At 33.4% G+C, this 24,481-nt stretch overlaps 1 protein-coding gene across 1 annotated transcript in view; it reads left to right on the forward strand.

Annotated features, from left to right (window-relative positions):
* Window positions 1-24,481, forward strand: part of LRPPRC (leucine rich pentatricopeptide repeat containing) — a 94,894-nt gene that overhangs the window by 44,720 nt on the left and 25,693 nt on the right. Inside the window, exons 24-29 of the mRNA XM_033124814.1 lie at window positions 6,828-6,952; window positions 7,411-7,517; window positions 16,916-16,984; window positions 17,788-17,878; window positions 23,968-24,110; window positions 24,247-24,355. Coding sequence (XP_032980705.1) covers window positions 6,828-6,952; window positions 7,411-7,517; window positions 16,916-16,984; window positions 17,788-17,878; window positions 23,968-24,110; window positions 24,247-24,355 — 644 coding nt within the window. The remainder of the gene's footprint in view (window positions 1-6,827; window positions 6,953-7,410; window positions 7,518-16,915; window positions 16,985-17,787; window positions 17,879-23,967; window positions 24,111-24,246; window positions 24,356-24,481) is intronic.

Below are 24,481 nucleotides of genomic sequence, written 5' to 3' on the forward strand. Positions count from 1 at the left end.
AACCACTACAGTCTCAGCATTACATCCTTTTAGAGAACTAGTGATTCAAACAATTACTATGTTATAGAGTTCTCATGTTCACAGCCAACTTTATATAAAAATCCTATAATTAATATGCTTCCTACTAGAATTTTTTTGATTGTTTAAAAGACCCATCTCTGCAGATTGCATGTGGAGCTCTGCATAGGGATTTGAAAGAATGGGCTCAGTGCCCAGAAGAATTAGGCCCTGCTCCACTACTGGGCAAAAATAAAATAATTGACAATGAAAATGAGGCCATGGTAGAAAAATATCTTACAAATAGAAATACTTTGAAGACAGAGAAGACACAAAAGTTTTCCAAAAGAGGTCTGCAGATGGGGCTCATGAACCAAGGAGAGCTTACCCAAGGGAATAAGGAACTAGCATGGGCTTCACGTGTTAACCTGGGCATGCTGTGTGCTTTGGATTGTACAGGACAGTCAGATTTCTATGTTTCAGTAAAATCTGACTGTCCCTGTTAATTGTGCGAGAGAAATCTAAATTAGCATCTTTTATGATTTACTATTTTCAGGTACAGAAATTATTACCTTTTATTTGCCTAGGTCTTTTTTTTTTTTTTTTTTTTGCTATCTTTGTTTTGCAGAGGCAGGCTCCATCACAGGACCTTTCCGTTTCATCTATCATAATAAAAAGCTCTTGTTGACTGTTTTAGAGTCATGAGAATAATAAAAAGGAGACAAAAGAAATTTCATGTTTATAAAATTGCAGAAAACAGTAGGAGCACTCCTAGTCTGGGATAAGTCAGAGGAAAAAATTGGCTTTGAAACCTTTTTCCGGTTGTGTTTTCCCCAACTGATGGAAGATAGCTAATTAATTCAGAATCATGACAAGTGCACTACTGGGATTATCTACACTAGCCTGCCAAAAAGTCCACGTGTATTTGATTAAATGTTTAATCTTCAATAATATCATGTCATTGACGTCAGCAGGTATGAGCTCATCTGGGGAATGAGCCTTATTTACTCAAACTTGAGATAAAATTATGAAAAACATTTCAGAACATCATACAGAATCTTCATCCTTTCATTCAAAGGCAAGCATCTTGTTTGGAATATCATTGCAAAGACTCTTAAAGAGGCTAACACTTCCATATTGTAATTCTGGACCAAATTCATGAGGTTGAGTTGCTTAGGAAGATGATCTTTAAGATTCAGTAGATTTTGATTTTGAGTTGACTTTTCCAGTATTTGAATAATATATAAAAACTTTATGGGTATAAAGAATAATACAATTTGTTTTTATTCATTTGCCAAAATAACAACAGGTTTGCCAAATTATAAACAAGTTGGTAAACTAATCTACTTCTGTATTATTAAAATGATAATACTTGCATTGAACAGAAAAATATGCAGTTAAACAAAATCTTCTTGTGTTCCATTTACATTAGGATTGTTCTTTAAACCACGTGTGTACATGTAGTCCAAATGAATGTTATTTTAAACATTTTCTTTTGTAGCTACTTAATTTTTTTTCTTAATTGAAATCATGCCTGATTCTGGAAGATGACCTGGATTCTTCATATTAAGGAAGAATGCTTTATAAGAGGTTAAAGGAACTTTTGATTAGTCTTTATGCTATGGTAAAGGAAATTAAATTAATAAAATCTGGGCCTTTTGGTTTAAAGGCATAAGAATTTGTATGATGCAGTTTCAGATTTACTTGTTTTCTAGCTGATCTATTTTGGTTTCATCGCATATGAAAAATATCTCAAGCTGTTTAACTGGATTATTTAGTACAACTGATCAAAGAAGCTTTAATTTTTGCTTTCCATTAAGGATTTTTCTGTGCTGACTTGTGCTCTAATCTGTATATGCCCACATGCATTTCATTTAAATGAATCATGGACTTTTCTATACATAATCCTCTGAGAACTCTTGCTAAGTCAGTCTTGAGTTCTTCATAAAGGTCACGATTTCTGTAAGATGAACGTATAACAATGCAAGTTTTAAAACTCACTGTAACATGTTACTATGGTACATAAATGGGAAATATACTTTATTAAATGCTGGTTGTTCTGTCATATACACTCCCCTTCAATTTTAGCATCTTCATTTGTACTGGATACTTTTATTATTTATGGGAATGCTTGCCTTCTAGAGTAAAAACTCTTTATGTGCTGAAAGGAAATTAGGAGGTTTGGCTCTTTTACTCCATTATTGCAATTAAGAATTTAGCATCATCAGTGCCAAAGGACAAAAGTGGTTCATTTGCCCTAGGGGGACAGGACAGTGATAAGATGATTTTTCGTCAAGGATCATTGGGTCGTAATTAAGTTACATTCATGGCTATTGCTTTTTGAAGGATGATTGGTAAATGACAGGCTTCATGTGCTTAGTGCGGACAGTGTTCAGTAGGGTTTTTTTCTCCCTCTGTCAGAAAATCCTGTTGAGCCTGATAATGTAAATGTGGCATTTTATTCTGAACAAAAGAGCAGGGAAATGAGCTATCTTGTCTAATCATTCAGTTGTTTAACACCGACTTCCAGTTTAGACTCAATTGGCTGGAAAGCACTTGACATGTGAAGTTAGTGCTGTTCCGAACGCATGTTTGAGTAAATTTTAAAGTAAGTGACAGCTAAATTGTACCTAGGGAAATTACAAAGCCTTCAACACAGTTAATTTTTTGGGGAGGATTAGTTGTAATTGCAACACCAGTCTCCTTGAAGATTCCTCATTTATAGATGATGAACAGGGAAAAAAAAATTTTTAGCTCTTTCAAGGGCTTGTTTCTCTTAACAGAATAATTTTTGTGAAGACGATGGTTTCTCTTGAATTGATTTCTCGCCATAGTAACATCGCTTAAGACTTACAGAATAGTTTGATTTTGAGTGTTTTTCTCCTTCTTGTTTTAAACTTTTTTGTCCCCCAAAGTCCTTCTTTTCTGTAGTGATTTCAGATTTTGAAAGCTTTTCAGTCAGTAAGCCCTTTAGGTAAATTGCCGTTTCTCTGACACCTTATACATAATGTTGAAGCACTTTATTCCAGTTAAAAATCAATACTTGTCTTTTTTTGTGTTAAATTAAGTGTACTCGCTGCATTGGAAAGTTATTTGCTGTAAGTAAGGAGACTAAGTTTAAAGCTACTGATAGGTAAATACATAGTTATCACTGGAGGTTCTTGTTCTAACAATTCAAGATCCTATGAAACACATTTGTGATTTTTGCAGTTATATAGTGAGGAATTTGGCTTAGGACTGCTTTGTTTCCTGGTATCTTTAAGTAGATAGTTTTACAATGAGTAAATGCCTCATGTGAATGTATGTTCAGTGTTTTTCTGGCAGGGTTATTATAGCATTATATTATTATTTCATAATGACTCAAATAAGACGTAACATCAGATTTGACATGAGGTTCAAGTTTACAATTTTTGATGGTCCATGTAATAATGCAAAAATAAGTTTGTATTAGGTTGGTCAAAAGTAATTGCTTAAAAGGTTAAAAATAATTGCAAAAATCCTAATTACTTTTGTACCAACCTAATAGTAGTTTTATATATAGTCATGTTTCCTTTAAAAAGTGAATTAGAGATATTTAGAATGAATTTTAATATGGGCCAAGTGAGTCCATTGAGGTTAATAAATAAAACTCTTAAACACTTAAAAGAGTGTTCAAATTGCTTACTGGACTCAACCTATTATATATATGGGTGTTTTTAAAATTTAGAATTATAGAAACTTCCTTTCCTTTGTTCTGCTTTTATTTCAGAGTCTTACAGAATTTTGCTAAAGCTTATATTAAGTTAATTTACATCAATCAAAATATTTTTAAATGATGCCTACTTTATATTAGCACATATAGTTTTGTTCATGAAAATAACTATTTTACTGAAATATTTTTTGGGTCTAGTCATTGAAAATATCACTGGGTTTTTTTAGAAGTAATATAGTGTTTTGTAGAGTTGATTTTCTTTTAGTATTTGAAGTTTGTGAAAGTCGTGGCTTTTTATCAGGAATGGACTTTTTAAAATTTATGACTCATTTGCATATAAAGCTTTAGGAATTCTGTGTGTGTATACACATATACACACTGAAAAAAGGCATGGAATAAAGGTTTTTGAATCCAGAGTTAATGTTATCCATAAGATTTCTTCAAAGGTTATTGTTATTAATGAGTAGGATTTTAAATCACTTTTAGTATTTTAAAGTGTGCAAAGGAAATTACAGAATCATGTTAGGTCACAGAAACCAGAAGTGTAGTGATCGGTAGTGTTATATCCCACGTTTTGGGTATAAAGCAGTTTCCACCCTTTTTCATTTTGATATTTTGCTTCATCCTGCCTAATAAAAGTGGTATTTTTGCATGATGATTTTCTGTGCTGGTGTGAAACATTTGAGTTGAGGAACCTAAAGAAGCTTGAATTCATAGAACCTCACATTTGAGTAGTAGAACTGGGAGGGAATCTCAAGGTCCTTGAGTTCACCCATTGTGATAATCTGCTGTTCATCTCCACTTCTAGAAATGTATCACATTGCTGAGTCTGAGCTGCATGTAATACTTACCAATAAGATTGAAATTCGAAAGTCCTAAGAGTATACAACTATTTTCATAGCAATGTGAATTTAAGATGCTTTTTCATATTTTCCATTTCCATCACCCAAATTTAAAGGTTTTTATAGGGAAGATTAATGATGACATCAAATTATACGAAGAATGGGCATTTTTTATCTCTTTTTAAAGTGACGTGATCCAACCATAAGTCAGAATGTAGATAATAGGGATTGAAAAGAACGGACAAGTCATTAGTTCATGTCTATCATCTGTACACTTTATGTATGTATGAAATGTTTCATTATAGATTTCTAATTCATTTTGTTGGCAACCTGAGAGCAGTAACATTGGTACTTAAAATTACTAACAAATATATGAGTTATTTCCATTTTGCTATTCTTGTCTTTTTTGTTGTTCTTCTGAGCATGTGTAATCTTCAGAAGCATATATTTGGAGACCAAAGACTATTAACATGTCTCTTTGATTGACAGAACAATTATTCATTCATTTATTGATAGCTTTGACCTAATGTAGAAGAAATACAATTGAGACATTACTATTCTAGTTTGGGAATTGATCTGAAAAAGCAAATCATACTGCGTTTAAAAAATCAGTATGTGTTATTTCTTCTCTTAAAAATATTTTAGTAGTTTTCCATTAAGTGGAATTGTAGAAAGGTAATAACAGAACTTTATGTCTGAAGCAAGGGAAAATACTGATTATATAAAGCTTTATATCATATGTGGTAGCTACTGTAGCATTTCTCTTGTATGACAGTAATCTAGCCTGCAACATCTACTTGCGGTTTTGAAATTAACCTGTAATTTAGTCTTCACCCCAAATGACAAAAATTCAAATGACTCTGTGGGGTGCCAGAAGATGCACTGTAAACAGGGCTCAGTAAAGGGGATAAGGTAGAGTTCCATCAGGATAGGTTCGTTTTCACTGTGTCAGTATTATTGCAGTAAAATTAACGCTTCTTCATGGTATTTTACATTTTTAGTACAGCTTAAAATCTTAATCTAGCTAAAATAGTCAATCTAGGGCAACATAACATTTGTATAATGGACCAAAATGTCAGGGCTTCAATAGAAAATTTAAAAAGGCTTTCTTCCTTTTGAAAACTGTTGCATGTCTGAGAGAAATGTGTTTTCTCCATAGAGATTGTCACTGTCACTAGTGCTTTGGTCCGGTCTGTAACTGTGCCTCTTTTTTTTTTTTTAAATACACATTTCATGCTTTCTTTTCAAAAATCTTCAATTTCTTATTCCACATTGCACCACCTTATTAGGTTAAATAAACAAGAGTGCTTTTAATAGAGCATAATGTATATAATTAGATGTATTCCACGCAAAGTGGGAAGTCCAGGGACCTGATGGCAATGCCTTCCTCTGTTTACCTAGTAATAATCTGTCAGTCTCTAGATGCCTCCATTTCCTCAATTTAAAAATAAAGGAGGGTGACAAGTAGAATTGGGTTGCATAATCTCTATAGCTTTTCCAAGGTCTTAAAATATTTCTCGTACTGTCATTTTCCTTTTAAAGGAAAAAGTAGTTTTTGAGGATCCATGAGAATGTATTTCCACATTCTTGTTTAAGAAACTCACTTAATGGAAATGTCTTTTTATTTTAATTTATTACCACTTAAGAGCAGCCTTAACTTTATAATTGGAAATAAATTTGAAAAGTTTAATCTCTAATAAAAAACTTCTTAAGAGTTCCCCTAGAATTCACTGACCAAGAATATCCTAGGTTTAGCAACAATAAATTTTCTGTATATATGAATTCCTGAAGTTGTTTTCTGCTTATTTGGAGAGGTGGCCGTAGGAAAAATATGAAGATAAAGTTGAAAGTACTTGAAAATTTCTTGATGGCCGTTGATGGACAGCTATTTAATAAAATTTACCAAATTTAGAATTATTGAAGACCATAAACACATAAATAGTTGGAAAAATCAATAGTAGAAATAATGCATTCTGAGAGCAACTTATTTTATAGCATCAGATTTTATTTATAATAATGTCAGGGAATGCCTTGCTCTGTTTGCACTTTTTTTTAAAAGTGCCATTTAGCAAGCAAAATAATAAAAGATGAAGCAGGGAAAACAGGGAACTGCTAATGATGTCTGTACTCCTAACATTTATTTATATATGAGGATTGTTTCTCTTTTTCTTTCCATTTGGCCGTGTGGTTTTCTACCTTAAATAAAGCTCAGTCATGTACATCTTGACTGGTCATTGTACATCTCTCTAAAATAAATTCGATACAGTTTATGCATTTTTAATATTTTTGTTTCCAAGGGACGACTTACCTGCTGCTCTTAAAGCCGCCATCGACTTGTATGAAAAGTATAAAATATTACCAAGGATTCATGATGTCTTATGTAAGCTGGTAGAGAAAGGCGAGACTGATCTGATTCAGAAAGGTTAGTCACCTTCTAATATTTGATGTACTTGGTGTTTTCGTCCCCCCACTGCTTATTTACTCTTAACGCATTGCTGTGAAGAGAAAATTGAACAGGAAGGCAAGCACATCCAGAGAAACTTTGTTACACTTGTACGTTGAAAAGAAAACTATCAGGTAGATTTTCACTATCACGAATGTCCCTGCTTTTAATAACTGTTCATTTTGAAATGTTATTTTTGGGTGACCTGCCTTTATAAGGAATGTTTTACCTTTTTTCTCACCAGTTCTCGTTGAAGCGGGTCTTAGGTACTAAGTGTCATAAATGTATGCTGTTAAATAAGGAACGTGACAGGAAATTGGTTGACATAGCTATAATTTTTAAGTTATTCTAAATATTTGTTTTAAAGTTTTCTTGTATTTTTCCAGGACTTCAAGTGATTTTGTGTTTCTCTATATATTTTCTTCTCTCCTCACTAGCAATGGACTTTGTGAGCCAAGAACAAGGTGAAATGACAATGCTCTATGATCTCTTCTTTGCCTTCCTACAAACAGGAAATTACAAAGAGGCCAAGAAGATCATTGAGGTGCGATTTTAACTACAGTATTCTAATTGTACAGCTATTTAGAGTCTTAATTAGAATATGTTTAAAAATTTTAACCTTTAATTAGACTTGTTCTGATTCATATTAATATAATTCAGTCCTAATAATGGAGTGGGTTGGGGGGGACTGGGCGAGCTTCTTTATTGTATATAATTACAGTTCAGAAAAAGCAGCCTGGTTGTATATTGAATTTGTTTCCTCACTTTGTTAAATTCACTGTTATATATCAAAATGATATTTGCATAAATCTTGGATTGTGGAACAATTAAATTAAACTGGCATTCCTGGGTGTAAAGTTGCTAATCCTCTTTGCCAAGGAATTCTTTGTTCTTAAAAGCAATGGAATTTAATTTGCTGCAGACCATGCTCAGATTTATTTGTAATGCTTGTCTACAAGTTAATCAGCCAAACAAGTGCTGTCTGCAACTGTTTGGCATTTAATTTAAAATTTCTTCTTCTTCTCTCTCTCTCTTTTTTTTTTTTTTTAACCTTAGTAAGCAGCTTACTGGAAATGGTAGGTGACAAACCTGGTCTCTTTAGGATTAGTGTATTTTATCTAGGCCTGATTGAAATTTTGCTTACTAAGATTGATAAGTACAAAGGGCAACTATACAATCTGTTCAGATTGTGACTAATTTCACTATTAACAGTTTCATATCCCCTAAAAAACAACATTCCCCAGTAGATGGATCCATCCATCACCTTAAGAAAAAATGTTTAATGTGACTAAAATAATTTTGTTAGATACATCAGTAATCAGGTTTCTCTCAGATCATACTTTGCCATTACTCCGTGTCTTTTTCCAAAAGTGCCCATGGTGGATGGTACACGGAGGTGGTGTTTGCCTTCTTGTTTGTATATTGACTGTCATGAACTTGAAAATACAGGCACACAACCCAGAATACTGTTAGTTTCTCTTGATGTTTTTCCAAGAAGAGAAAAGCCTAGTATGGGAAAGAAGGACTTGTGAAATTAATTCAGAACTGTCTTCTCTTTTTGTCTGTCTCATAACTCAATCGATCCTCCTGTCCAGAGGAAGTGGGACGTTCTTCTTGGACAGGTGTTTCTGGAGCTCGGGTGGTTCATTTGTATTTTCTAGAAAAGGGTATAAATTCTTTCATTGTAAGTGCACAGTCTGTCTGAATATGTGAGGGGAGCTGCCTGCCTGTTGAGTTCTGCTGCTCTGCATGTGTGGTGTCAGTGTTAGCAGGACACCGATCAGCGTAGAAATGACACTCAGGTATTCAGATACTAATAGCGATGAGCGGTTCTACAATAGGTAGTCTTGTGCCTCTCTTTATGTAACAAGCAAGACACAATAGGAAGAACCAGAGGTGTAAGAGTGACTTCTCCATCTGCCATCTACTTGCCAGTGCGACAATGAACAAGTTACTAAACCTTTCTGTGCTTCCTCATCTGTAAAAGGGAATATAGTATCTTTTTTAAAGATTCAATCACTTAATGTATGTAAAGCAGCTTGTATATTTCCTGGGTTATGGTAGTAATCAATAATATTAATTCTCTTTGCCCCTTAAAGGCAGGGATTGTGTTGTCCTCTTTTACCCCGCATAATTCACAGTATGAAGCTTAGCGTAAGATACATGCTTGTCACATGATTAGTCAGCAGAAGTCTGCTTCTTAGTTACTCTAAAGCTTTACCAATGTACAGCTTCATTTAGTGTAATCGTTCAGGAATGGCTATCTACTGATGACAGGATTTTCATAGATGTGTATAAAATTGCTTATAGAATAAAGAATAGCTTTATAGAATCCCTGCAATACCCTAGAGTAGGACAGCAGGATGTGTATTATATGAGAATATACTGAGAAACATTTTCGGTTGCTTTTTTTTTTTTTTTTTTTTTTAATGGTTAGTTGGAGTTGAATTAAAGTTGGGAACTTGCTTTTTTCACTATTAAAATTCAAGACCTAGAGTTCTCGCTTACCGTTTTTTAAGGATTATTGAAAATATAAAAAGTGATGAAAATTAACTAGGACTGTATCAGCATATGAAAAAATACTATAAACACTGAGCAACATTTTTGTCATTCCCCAAAATTCAATAGTGTCTTATCAATAAGTAGATTCACTAGGGTTGAATTTCCAAAGCAAAATATACAACAAAGTTACTTTGTATTTGAGGCACTATAGGAGATAAGAAACCAGTCATTAAAATGCTTCCTTTAAATGAGGAAAGCAGAGGCAAGAGTCAGTGTATAGCATGACTTGTGTTGGTTTTAAAATGAGTTGGCATACATGCATCATGTTTTATATATAAGACATTTTAACATAATCTTGTATTTTATTTCTACACATAGATTATTGCAGGAGGGTAGAATTACAGCTTTGTGTTTTGCTTTGTACTTTTCTGTATTTTCTGAGTTTTCTATTATGAACATACACATATTCTTACACTCAGAAAAAGTGTTATTTTCTTCCAAAAGAAAGAGGGTAAGAGAAGAGTGAATTTAGACCAAGATCAACCCCCCCAAGGAGCTCATGTGAAGCTTGAACATGAGATTAGTATGTGAAGATAACTGCTACATAAGACTGAGAATGTTAACTGCTATGAGAAAAGTGTAAATAGTTCTGAGAGTTCAGGAGTCGAACTTACTCCCGGTGTAGGAAATTAGACAAGACTTTGTGGAGGAGATCAAATATGAGGTGGAGTTTGATAGATGTGGCAGTACTTTAATGTTTGGGAGTTTGATGGCAAGTGTATTAGCAATATGGAGGGTAAAGCAAAGAAGTAAAAAGGGGGAAATTGCTAATTAGTTGTTTTTTTTTTTACCTCAGCTTTATTGAGATGTAATTTACAAATAACATTGTGTAAGTTTAAAGTGTGCAAGGTGTTGATTTGATATATTCATATATTGCAAAATGATTACCACTTTAGCATTTTAGCATTAAAACCTCCATCACCTCACATAACTACTATTTCTTTTTTGTGGTGAGAACGTATAAGATTACTCGTTTAGAAGCTTTCAAGTAAATAATACAGTATTATTAACTATAACCACCATGCTTTACATTAGATCCCCAGAACCTCCTCTTCTAACTGGAAGTTTGTTCCCTTCACTAACAGGACCCCATTTCCCCCACCTCCCATCCCTGAGACCCTGGCAACCACCATTCTTCCTATTTTTAGGAGTTTGGCATTTTAATATTCTACATATAAGTGATACCATACAGAATTTGTCTCTCTGTCTGACTTATTTCACTTAGCATAATGCCTTCAGTGTCCATCCATGTTGTCCCAAATGACAGGATTTCTTTCTTTCTCATGTCTCAATAATATTCCATTGTATATAATATGTAGTAAATCTTTTTCCATTCATCCATAAGCAGACACTTAGGTTGTTTCCATGTCCTGACTATTATGAATAATGCTGCAGTTAATATGGGAGTACAGATACCATTTTGAGATCCTGATTTCATTTCTTTTGGATATATATCCAGAAGTGGCATTGCTGGATCATATGGTAGTTCTATTTTTAATCTTTTGAGGAACCTCCATACTGTTTTTCATAGTGGCTGCAATAATTTGCATTCCTATCAACAGTGTAAGGGTTCTCTTTTCTCCACATTCTCACCAATACTTGTCTTTTTCTTTTTAATGATAGCCATTTTAACAGATTTGAGGTGATAACTAATTGTGGGTTTGATTTGAATTTCCCAGATGGTTAGTGATATTGAGCATCTTTTCATGTACTTGTTGGTCATTTGTATGTCTTCTTTGGAAAAATGTTTATTCAGTTCCTCTGCCCATTTTTAAATTGGACTCTTTGCTATTGAGTTGTATGAATTCCTTATGTATTTTGGGTATTATCAGATTTGGATTATCAGATATATGACTTGCAGATTTTCTCTCCCATTCTATAGGTTGCCTTTTCATTTTGTTGATTGTGCAGTGCAGAAAGAAGCTCTTTAGTTTCATGTAATCCCACTTGTTTACTTTTGCTTTTGTTGCTTGTGTTTTTGGTGTCTTAATCTAAAAACTTGTTAACAACACCAACATCAAGAAGCTTTTCCCTATGTTTTTTTCTAGGAGTTTTATGGTTTCAGGTCTTATGTTAAAATCTTTAATCCACTGCAAGTTAGTTTTTATGAGTGGCATAAGATAGGAGTCCAATTTCATTCTTCAGCATGTGATTATCCAGTTTTCCCAATGCCATTTATTAAAGAGACTATCTTTTCCTCATTGAGTATTCTTGGCTCCCTTGTCAAATATTAGTTGGGCATATATATGAGGGTTTATTTCTGGTGTCTCAGTTCTGTTCCATTGGTGTATGTGTCTGTTTTTATGCCAGTACCATACTGTTTTGATTACTATAGTTTTGTAGAATTGTTTGAAATCAGGAAGTATGAAGCCTCCAGCTTTGTTCTTTTTCAGGATTGCTTTGGCTATTTGTGATCTTTTGTGGTTTCTTAGAAATTTTAGGGTTTTTTTTCTATTTCTGTGAAAAATGCCTGTTGGAATTTTGATAGGGATTGTATTGACTCTAGATAGCTTTGGGTAGTATGGACATTTTAACAATATTAATTCTTCTGATCCAAGAATATAGGGTCTATTTCTGTTTATTTATATCTTCAATTTATTTTGTCAAAGTCCTATAGTTTCCAGTGTTCAGGTCTTTTACATCCTTGTTTAAATTTTTTCTTAAGTATTTTATTGTTTTTTATACTATTGTGTTTGTTTTCTTTATTTCTTTTTCAGGTATTTTGTTGTTAGCGTATAGAAATGAAGGTGATTTTTGTTTGTTGATTTTGTATCCTGCAACTTGACTGAATTTACTGATTAGTTCTAGTTCTTTTGGTGGAGTATTTAGGATTTTCTACATATAAGATCACATCTGCAAACAAAGACAATTTTACTTTCTTTCCAATTTTCTCTTCATCCTATGGTATATGATTTGTGAGAAATATTTTATAAGGGTAGATTGTTCCCAGAGACCCTTCACTATCAGAATAAGCAGATTGGAGTTCATTCAGAAGATAACGGACCCTGAGCAATGTTAAGAAGAAATTTTTATTAGCAGAAGGGTATATAATAGACTAAAGGGGGTTTGAGGCAGTGAAATTAATAGGATCTGAATTAGGATAATGGTTGTGAGGAATTTTAAGACACTTTACTCAGTCATGTCAAATGATATTCTAATAATTGAAGGATATTGACCTTAGCACAAGGTAGGCTGGATTAACAAGAGGCATGAGATCATCTAACCTTTGACTTGACATAAACTAAGCTGTAACTTAGATCTGATACAGCAACTCCCATCGTGAACCCTTAGAGTAGGCACTGACAGATTCTTCATCTGACACTTCCTTTAAGAAGGTAGTTGATAACATTTGAGTGGCTTCCCAGTTTGACCAATTTCCCCTCACTTTTCCTTGCTCCCTCTCTTCCTTCAACAAATAATTATTTATCACATCTTACAATCTAGTTGTAGAGAGAGACCTTCAAAAGATAATTCTGTAAAATATAATAATTGCTTTAAGAGAAAGTGCTGTCGAAAGAACCTATTTCAGACTAGATCTTTCTGAGGAAGTGATATTTGGGATGAGAACTAAAGGGTGAAGTGGAAACCAGCCACATAAAGAATGGAAGCGAAAGCATTTCACGTAGAGTGAACTGCCTGTGCAAAGGCCCGGAGTCAGGAAAGTGCTTTCATCTTTCATCCTTGTTCTGTCTCTTAGGACTCTACCAGATAACACTAATAAGACCACATCTAAAATGTATGGTACATTATTAAACACAATAAATGTTAGTTTTATTCCCTTCCTCCTATATGACATCCTTCCATGTGTTGAAGTCAACCCTTTTGTCTCTGCTGCAGTCTCATCCTCTACAAGCTAACTCTTCCTAGTTCCTTTCACTCTTCTGGCACATTCTGGAATGAAATGTGCCATTGGGGAAATTGTGACACATGAATTTTACAAACTTATATAATATAAGGTAAATATATTTTGTGATCTTTATCTGTGTCTTACCAGTGATGATGATCAACCTGATTTTTCCCCATGTATAGATTTAAGTGTAAAGCACGTTATTTTAAAAAATATGCCAAGTATAAAGACTCATGGTTAATCTCATTATTCATCTAGTCATCTTTGTGGTTTTTCTGTCCTTTATTCAATGCCTATATCTTTTATGTATAATAGAAATAAATTGAATCATATAATTTAATACTTTCTTCACCCTACTCACTGTCTCTGCATTTCCCTGCATGTAATTAAGAACTCTTCTAAGCATTATTTTTAATGGCCACATCATTCCATTGTATAAGTGAACTAATACAATTTGCCCATTTCTCCTTTGATAAAAATTTTCACAATTAGTAATCATCATCGTTCACATTTTTACCAACTGGCATATTTGGTTTTCAGATATTTATTTAGGATCATTGGTCAGAAGTGGGTCAAATGTCATTACTGTTTTTAAGGCCCTTTGATACGTAAAGACGGAAATTTTATTGTGTCTTTATAGGTGTTACCTCTTTTATGGTTCATAGTAGCAAAGATTTGGACTAAAATCCAGGCTGCCTGAGTTCTAGTCCCACTTTCCTTTTGCTAGAGATTATGATAAAATAAGATGGTATGTTTCATTGTTTTAAAAAAGGAAAAAACAACTTAATTTTTTCAGTTAAGTTAAAGTTTGGATCACAGGGATCTCCCAATCTTTGTTACTCTTCCCTTTGTTCTTGACTAAATCAAATTCAGGGTTTTATACTAATTTATACTAATTTGCGTTCCTTAATAAGCTAAGATCGATCTTTTATATACAGAAGGGGTTTTAGAGCTAGTTCTTTTTCCCCCCTGACTTCTCAAATTTCAAGAGATGTTCCCATGTCAGTTCATATCCCCTCTCCCATGAGTTAGTTTACTTAGTATCTCCTATAACACCTGGTTAAGTGAATTGTATAGTTTAGGTTAGTTAGACTGTTATTAATAGTTTGACTTCCTCCTTACTAGATATGACTTTACGTCTATCTCTGAAGATTTTGGAGAAAAAGACAAATATTGAAAGGTTTAATAAGTTTCATGAGACCCTTTTCCTTCCCTTGCTATCCTAACTATGGGGATAAAAAGTTGGATTCTGGTTGTTTTTGTTTGGCCTGTTCCCCTTAAGTACTTGATTTTCCTCCTACTACTCTTGACTAGAGGACATGAGGCTAGAGTAGTTGTTTTCATTTTACATTTCTAGCAGTCGTGGCAAGAAAAATCAAAACAGTGAAAATTTCTATTTGAGTCAAATATAAGATTGTTTTTCTTGAGGTAGAGTTTGAAGTAAAAGAATCTTCATTTAAAAAAAAATCATTTCACTTTAAAAGTAATAATTACTTGATACCTGTTTTACTAGTATACATAAAAGCCTATTATGATAGTAACAAATTTATATCAGATTAATGTAATGAAATTTAATGAAAATTATTTTTGATTTTGGATTACTTTTTCTTCTTATACAAGTGAACCTAGTAGTAAATGAGAACTTACTTCATTAAGTGTTTTTGAAGCACAGTAACCCAGGTGGAAACAAACATGCCAGTTTTTTTATTACAATAATTATTTTATCCACACTGTCCATTAAGTAGGTTGTATACAGCAAAAAACAAAAAGCAGAGGTGAGTCTATTGTTTTAATTAAGCATTAACTGGTTTTTGATGTTATATTCAACATCACAATTAGAATTCTGTTCTCTTTCGTGTTTTTGTTACATTTTCTGTTTTTGCTTTCAACTTTCAGTGCTTAAAATTCAATAAGATGTTAAGCTATAAACCAGAAATGTAGACTATTACAGAAGCCAAGGAGATTTAGTTAATCTGACCTAGATGTTCTTTTGATGATTGAGATTTATATGTGTAAACAGTTCTCAATTTCAAAATGAAACATGGGAGTATCTGCCGTATAAGTCAGCTGTCTGCCAGTCACATAGATTAATCAACCACAAAAAGGAAGAATTTGCCATAAAAGTTGTGTTATTTAATAGATATTGGTATTTGGATTAGCAATAATATTGAGAGTTGTAAGTGAATGTAACCTTTTCATTTTGCCATGTTCTAAAGAGGATTATTTAGTATTTTCTCAAGGGCTTTTTTTGTATACAGTTGATGCTGGTTTCATTTTCAATGTAATATATGTGAAACAAAACAGATACTATGAGAACATCCTGAGTAGAAATTATGTGGAATGTAAATATTAATGATATTTGAGAATATATTTCAAAAATTAATTTATCTACAATTATTTCTTGTATCCCAAAATGTGGATATTTTTGCACAATTAGATTGAGAACACTTATACAACTTCAACTGTACCAATATTTCTGTCATTCTCCCAAAGCTCTGAGATGTCAGTTTCTGCTTCAGTTCCTAATTTAACATTGTACAATATTATTTTAAGAAATAAAAAATAAGGAGGATTTATTTATAAATAAGAGATTAGATTTGAAGAGTACCTGGTTTAGTCAACAAAACTGAGTGGCGAAAACAATAAAAAGGTACCTTCTGTAGAGTGGAGCAGCCAAGGCTCATGACTATGTAGTTTTCTTCTCCTATTGCTGTGATTGAGATGTAGTATTTAATGGTGAGGCCCTCATATAGATAGTGAAAAATAGTATAGTTAAGTGACAAATCCTCCGAATTACATGTAAAATGGTTTGTCTTTTATTCCAGTATCCAAAATTGTAAAATAATTGCTCTGAAGCCAGAGTTACTGATTAAACCTTACTAATTTCTTGTGGAGGATATAACATACTCCTATGTCTCCATTATTGAAATTAGCTAATACTGAACTAATTTTAAATACTTAGCTTATTTAAGTACTTAGCTCTTTAGACTTTTTGTTTTAGACACTATGCAAGCATTTGTGGTACTCAAGACTTTTCTCATCACTAAATTTTACAAAGCCTGTTTCTTTAAAAAGAGCCATTGGTTTGTGGGGGTGACAGTTGTTAATAAGTTTGTGTAACATATTAATAACTTTTCCTTCCTGAATCTGATGGGAGGGATCTCTGAGGTGTGTGTATATGTGTTTAATTTGACATATGTTGGACTTGGTTTAGTTCATCTTTTCAAGGTTTCTTTTTGAAAAAGGAAACTTAACCATTTTAATAATTAAAGATTTATGGAATGAAAATTGGTCTGCAAAGCAACATTTTGAAATAACCTGGATCTCTAGACATTGGTTAAGTATAGGTTGTGTTTTATGCTCTATTCTAATCCAAATGTATTTGGTAGCTGTGGGTTTAAGTTATAGGTTTCTTGTGTATATGTTTGGGACAGAGGCAACAAATTCATTAGGAGGAAAACTATTTGTCTTTAAGGCAAAATTAACATTTAGCTAAAGCCTTACCTTGTGTGCTGTATGATTTTATTTTACAGACTCCAGGCATTAGAGCTCGACCGGCAAGACTTCAGTGGTTTTGTGATAGATGTATTTCAAGTAATCAGGTTTGTGTTTAATTTCTGGTCTCATGCACCTAAAACTGTGAGTAGAAAGCAAGTATCCTACATGTCAGATGAGCATTTGGGGATTTCGAGAGATCCAGCATCATTAATGGAAGCAGTGTTATCTTGGTTGTTTTCCAGATAAGCTACAGCTTAATTATTGTTCCTCAGATAGTTCCTAAAAATGCCGTGTTGAGTGCTGAAGATTTTAGCTTGCTTTATTTGTCTTACTTGTGGGCTTGAGCAGGCTAACCTTATTTCCTTGGCAATTTAAATCTGCTTCAGTCCTCAGTGAACAGAGGAGTTGCTTGATGGGAGCCTGGTGGAATTTCTACTCTACCTCTCCTGCAGTTCAGATATCTGTTCACATCCTGCCAAGTAAAAGCCACAGGGGAAGAGGAGTATAATGTGTGGGTGGAGGAGTATTCTTAGTGATAAATGTAGGATCTACTCACTGAGTCCTCCACCCCAGATATTTTTGCGTTCTCCCTAAATGTATCTTGTGGAGGTTTCAACCAGGTAATCGTTCATGTTGTATTCTTGACTCCAAAGAGTACTTGAACCCCTGAACTTAAAAAACAAAATACATGTAACATAAAATTGATCACTTTAGCCAGTTTTAAGTGTACGGTTTATTGGCATTAAGTGCTCACATTGTAGTGCTCAGCCCTTTAACTTTTGGAGTAATGTTAATTTACCCTTTCAGTAAGTGAATTTGAAGGATTATTCAACCAAGATGTGAATAATTCAACTATAAAATATATCCTGTACACAATCTGTGTCCATCTGTTAATCTTATTTTTAAGGTTGAAACTCTAGAGAAGTTAGTGGAACTGACACAGAAGCTATTTGAATGTGATAGAGACCAGCTGTACTACAATCTGCTGAAACTATATAGTAAGTAATCTGATTGTTCCTCATGTTTTCATTTTGTGACATTTATTTATTCTGTTGAAGGCAGTGGCAGGAAAGAAGTATCAGGCTTTGAGGAAGCCCAGGAATTACCAAATGTGGAATCTTCAACAGAGGCTCAAGCAGAGGCCAGATTGAACTGGCTTCATTTTCTTCAATTTCTGACATTCTTATTGCAATAATGAGAAGGTTGAAAAATTTTTATCAGAGCCACACAATTTAATAGCGCTTTTTTGGGGTAGACTATTCTTTTTCTTCTTTTTAGATGTATTAGTCACTGTTATAACCAGGTAACCAACAACATGTTCATGAATATAGATCTTTCTCCAGAAAAAAAATGCGTATTGATATACAAACTCATTGCTAAGCAATTTCTTTTTAAAGTGTGATCATATTATAATACAGTTTGGGCTCAATTCTGTATTACAAACATTTTTCTACATTTATCACCTACAAATGTTTACATTGAACGGATATACTAGAATTTAATCTATCGCAAGACACATGAATAGATTTCAGTTTTTCATATTATAAAATAACACTGCACTAGTCATCTTTGTACCTTAATCTTTGTTCACACCCTTAATTGTTTCCTTAGGGTGAATTTGTATTTGTATTAAGGGTTAAAAGTGATGAACATTTCTGAAACTTTGGACTTCTCTTATCGAACTTCATGCTGTAATATGTTTATACCAGTTTATATATCTGGGAAATGCTGTAGTACGTTTTAGGGTGTTTGAGAGAGGAGCAACACTTAGAATACTCAGTGACCTACCCACTCTCCCCACCCCACTTCTTTTTTTTTTTCCTTCATAAATATTTGATCTAGATTTATTGTTCTCTTTTTCTCATGGGAAATTTTCCTTCACCAAACATAGACAGAATAAGTTGATTTATTTGTCTTTTTGAGCTTGTGTTTATTATCATTGGAAACTTTATCTTACATCTTGATGGTGTAAGTAAAATAAGACTTGTTGTAATAAGTACATTTCAATTGTTGGTTGCTTTGAAGTTCATACTTCACAGACATTCTTACAGTTATTATTTCACTGTGTATTGACTTGAATGATCAAATTCTGGCACACAATACTGAGGTTGTTACTGGATGTATAGAATTTTAAAAGTTATGTTTTAGGCATTTAAATCCTTAATTTGTGGATTATAACCTGTATTCAATGCTAATTCTCCTTCTTTACCTACATTTTCTCCCTTTTGAATAACTATTTTGTGCTTAAATTCTAATTTTATGCAGACTTCAAAAAAATCCTGAATTTATGCAAATGCGTCTCAGCATTTAAAGTGATCTCCATGGAAGACTATATAAACTTTTATTCAGGAAAAAAATGTCTCTGACTCCCCTTATTATGCTGGCCATCACGGTGGGCACTGCAGGTATAAAGGGTATTGCTTTGCAGGAAGAGTTAGTCTTGTAACCAAGACTAACAGTTCAGGGTGAGGTAACAGCTGTGAGAATGTACAAGGTGCGGTGCCCAGGGAAGAGTCTAAGTAGGTCTGCAGTGAGGGTGGCTTCTTGTGAGGCTGGAAGCCAGAGAAATCATTCATTATAGCAAAGTATACTTTTTAACCCAATTTGTATACTTCCCACCTTCTGGTATAAATAATGTGGTTGTGATAACCCTAACTTTTCCCTTTCTGAAGAACAGGCAAATTACCTCCTTCTGTGCCCCTGCCCCCGACCTCCCCACTTCCATTTTGCCCTCTGACTTGGACCACTACTTAAATATTTGAAATAATATATGAAGCACTGTAAAGGAACATATGGTGGTCCTATTATACTTGAAAACTCCATCTTTTGGATTGTGGATTTCTGAGAAAATAATTTGATCTACTGGAATTTTTTATGAGCTTATTCTTTTGAATTGATGTAATTTTAGCCCTTGAAAGGAGTTGGCTGAATTATTTTTGGCTATTGTTGAAGAGCAATTTGCTTTGTTTGTTTTTTTAAGACAGTATTTCACACACAGACACTTCATTTTGTTGTGAATTACAACATAGTACAGAAACATGCACCAAAAAAAAACAACAAAAAACCCATTACGCAATAGTTTATGACAGACAACATTCTTGTAACTATAATGTAGATTAAGAAATAGAACGTATAACTATTTTCATGCCTTTAAATACTGGCTGTACTAAAACTGGTTTTATTTTCTACTTATTTAATATAGTATGATGTTCATAGGTGATCTGTTACAAGAATGTGTCATGATTCAAACTTTAGTTTTATTCTTTCTAATACATTTTGATGTTTCATTGTGTTAGCCATACAAAATTAGCTCCTAAAACCTACAACAAACATTATATGAATGAAAAACTCCCTCTCCTGCGTAAGGAATACACTATTATTTCTAAATGGCAATGTTTTTACCTCCTTACCAAACATTTTCTAATATTCTAAACACTTCAATTTCTTCTTTACGTATACAAAGTAAAGATAGTTTATTCTTTGTATACATAAAGTATTCCATCCAAAAATAAAGCTGCTTTACATTTGTAATTTTGCAGTAAAAATTCTTCAAATCTGTTTTTAAAAAGCCAACATTTACAACCTTAGCATGTATTGTGCCTCAGAAGGTTATGTGCTGTTTTCTTTAAGTACTTGTGGCTGTTGACATTTTTTACCACAGTGTGGTATTCCCCGCCCCCCCACACACACTTTTTATTATTCAAATAAAACATGAATATATTCTAAATTACTAACAATTCCAGCAGTACAATACTATACAGAGCAAAATGTGGAAGTGTCATTGTGTCCACACTTCAGAGGGTGGGTCAATTGGCCATCATTCCAATTCTCTCCATTTGTAGTCATATTTTTTGCATGTACACCTATTATTTTGGTTGTTACATATTGTACGTCTTTCATACTCTACCCTGCATTATGTTCTGTGGCTTCCTTTTTTACTTAATGTGAAATACACTGACAGGAAAAGGTAAATGCTTGTTTTTCTTTCTTAATTACCAATTTTAAGTGCTGGTGTCCTTGGAACCTCCAAAGTTGATCACTGATTTATGAGTTCATGAAATTTTTTTATATATTTGTGTTTGAATTTATTCTTTATGGTGCTCAGCTTGTCCCATCTTGGCCAGTGGGAACCCCTCCACACTGGCTTCTACACCACTTGACACTTCCCATTAGTCTTTGATAGTTCCTTATTTTGAGGAAAACAAATCACGTGGTATAATTCCTGTCCCAGACTTGGAGTCCTTATTTTAGGGGGGACTACTATTTCAAGACCCATAATCGGGTGATTAACTAATAGGGAATTTGGAAATTGCCTCATCTTACTAATGACATGTAAAAATTGACCGGCCGTGTAATGAAAACCTTGAACTAGAAATCTTGATCTCTTAGTTTAATACCATGGAGACCATGTATAAAGTACCAACTGTTGTTACACACTGGTCACGTAGCCTTAAAATGGAGCCCCACAGCTAGGTCTGTTCTTGTAACCTTCACTAACAGTGTCGAAAATCTTTGGTTTTAGAGCCGTCAGAGACCATTTAAAGTTCCCAGGGATCATTGAGTAGTCAGTCCTTTTGTTCTTCAGAGAGGGAGTCCTGAGTTCCGGGACAGTGGTGGGATTGTCCAGGCAGAGAGAGTGTCCATTGCCTGGTTACAGCCCATGTCTGTGGCTGTTTGATTTTTCAAATAACAAGTATAATTGTTGTTTTCTTAGGAGGAGGAATTTTAAGCCCCAGAGGGATATTATGAAAGAAATGTGTGGCTTTTCCGTGCCTTTGTGAGGTTTCACACACAGCTACAGAATTTGGCGCACTGACTAGTTGGATTGCCTCAAATTTTTGTTATGTACTTTGTAATCCAAGTAGATTTCTGAGAAATTTTTCCCCTTAAAAAATATAGAGGGCTCCAAAAAAAATGTGTATGCATTTTAGGAAAGAAGAAAACTATTATAATTGTAATACTCAATATGTACTGATAACAAAAGATGAATACAAGTTATGTGTATATATATTTTTGGCACCCCCCATATATATATATATATATATATATATATCTATCTCTCTCTCTCTCTCTCTCTCTCTCTCTCTCTCTCTCTCTCTATATATATATATATATATATATATATATATATATATATATATATATATAAATAACTGGGTTGTTTTGTGCTATATACGCTAATTCTCACCTGTATTTTGAAATATTTTCTTGTTTTAAGTTGGTAACTTCTATTTGAGTAGGTGCATCTCTGTAATACCTTGTCCTCCCCAAGTAGAAGCTTTTCATAACCTTTGTGCCTTTTTTTAAAAGAAAAAAACTTGTCTTCCCAGAGTCTGAAGATCTTTCCCACAGTCTGAAGAATCTTTCAGTCCCACCTTCTATTCAGTTTTGGAATAATTATGTTAGTTTAAAAATTAACCTCTTTACAAAGCACCATAGCAGTGCTGTTCTCAGCTCTTAAGAACCTTCCCGTGTCTTCTGCAGTCCATAATGCCCTTTGGCAGGGAATAACAAGTACTCCTTTCCACCTTTCCCTTTCGGAAGTAAAGACTGGAACGTCGGTTTTTGTTTTTAATTTATTTAATCAAATTAATTTTATACATTCACATACTTGAAAAATTACTTTTACAAATTGAATTTTACATTACTCAAGAACATTTTAATGAAGGAAAAGCATTATTAACTTATGAGAGTCTTGTTTTGAAAATTGATTGTAAATTTAAGGGTTTTATCAGTTTAGTGCAAAAGTAATCGTGGTTTAAAAGGTTAAAAATAATTGCAAAATCTGCAATTACTTTTGAACCAACCTAATATATTAATTAGACTGATTTTATTATCAAAGTGTGTATGACATCACTCTGAACTTCAGGTTAGGTTCTACTGTTTGGATTCCGTTTTAGTATATTTTATGTGAAAGTTTAGGCTGCAGTCTACGTATGAGCCACAGAAATTTTACTAGTAGTCATTACTTACCTTTTTCTTTATTGCAGGTTTCTGATGGAGTGTGAATGTGTTTTGTTTTTATTCTTTGAGTTTTTTACTTCCAGGAGTCATTAATTATCAAAAACTTAGCTTTTCAATTTGGTGGGGATCTAGGAAAATTCCATTTGTTTTATTTAGTATCTGGGTGTTTTTGAGAAACAGATTGACTTGTGTTTTCCAGAATATTTATGCCCTGAAACAAACCCCCTTCCTAGAGCTGCCCATACACAATAGAGATGTTACATCTTCATATTTACAAGTTAAAAAAAAGAACACATTTAAAGCAGTATTTCTTTGTGCTTAATAGTTGTATTGACCGTCATGTGTCATATGATATTTTTCATATTCTGCTCTAGTTTTTACATAAGCAGTTTATTAAATGACTTGATCTTTTTTTCAAAACCCATAAAAATCTTTGCAAATAAAGTCTTGATTTTTAAGTTTTTGCTGTTTGTGAAGACTAGGTTACCACATAGAAGGAACTCGAGTTTTCAGTATGAAGGAATCTGCCCATTTCCTTCCAATAAACTTCCTGTTCTTTAATACTCATTTAGTCTGATGGCATTATCTGTTAAAATAAGAAATTATCACACACTGTCATAGAAGTTCTTCACGTCAACCAGAGACAGAATTCTCCCTCTTGCACTAAGTGAAAAAAGTTTGTTGATTAGTCACTTGAAGAAAATCATACATTTGCACACTTTCAATCATTTTAGACCCTCAGCTATGAACTATACCTTATACACGTATCCATCACCTTTCCAAAGACTACCTGTTTCTGATTTTGATTTCAGCAGTAGGCAGTATCTCAAGTTACTTTCAAACAACAAACTTTTTATTGACATGGTTTTCAAAGTATATAACATAATGCAGGGTTTTTTGTTTTGTTTTGCTTTTTAATAGATAAGGAGTTTCTGTGGTTTAAAATTCAAATGGTATACAGAAAGAAGTCTTTTTCCCCTTGGTCCACAATTACCCTGTTCCTTTCCCTGGAGTCAATATTTGGAATAATTCTTCCTTCAACATCAATTAAGAAAAAGTTTTAAATATTTTCATAAATTCTGCTTAATATGTTCACTAATTTCTGTTGAATCAACTTTTACAGAAATAAATGGTGACTGGCAAAGAGCTGATGCTGTCTGGAATAAAATGCAAGAAGAAAATATCATTCCTCGTGGGAAGACATTAAGATTATTAGCAGAAATCCTTAGAAACAATAATCAGGAGGTTCCGTTTGATGTACCTGAGGTAATTTGTTTTTATCTGTAAGCATAACAGATTTTGTTGCCAGTATAACTTTCGGTGATAAATTAGTCCATTTTTATACTGAAAAGATCACTGTATTTACCAGTTTTTGTTTAAATGAAATAATTTTGTTTTCAAGTTATGGTATGAGGATGAAAAACATTCCCTGAATTCTTCAGCACCCTCACCTGTAGAAACTAATATCCATAAAGAGCTATTGAATGCCTGCCAATGGAAGAAAAGCAAAGGTAAGCATGTACACTGGGGTCTTCTTTCTGACAGCACCATGCTAAGCCCGCCAAATTGGAAGTGCTGTAGAATAGAGATGGAACTTAAATTGTATGTATTAATGATTTCATTTTTTAAATTAGCAA

The sequence above is a fragment of the Rhinolophus ferrumequinum genome, chromosome 13 (genome assembly GCF_004115265.2).
Source record: "Rhinolophus ferrumequinum isolate MPI-CBG mRhiFer1 chromosome 13, mRhiFer1_v1.p, whole genome shotgun sequence".
NCBI lineage: Eukaryota > Metazoa > Chordata > Mammalia > Chiroptera > Rhinolophidae > Rhinolophus > Rhinolophus ferrumequinum.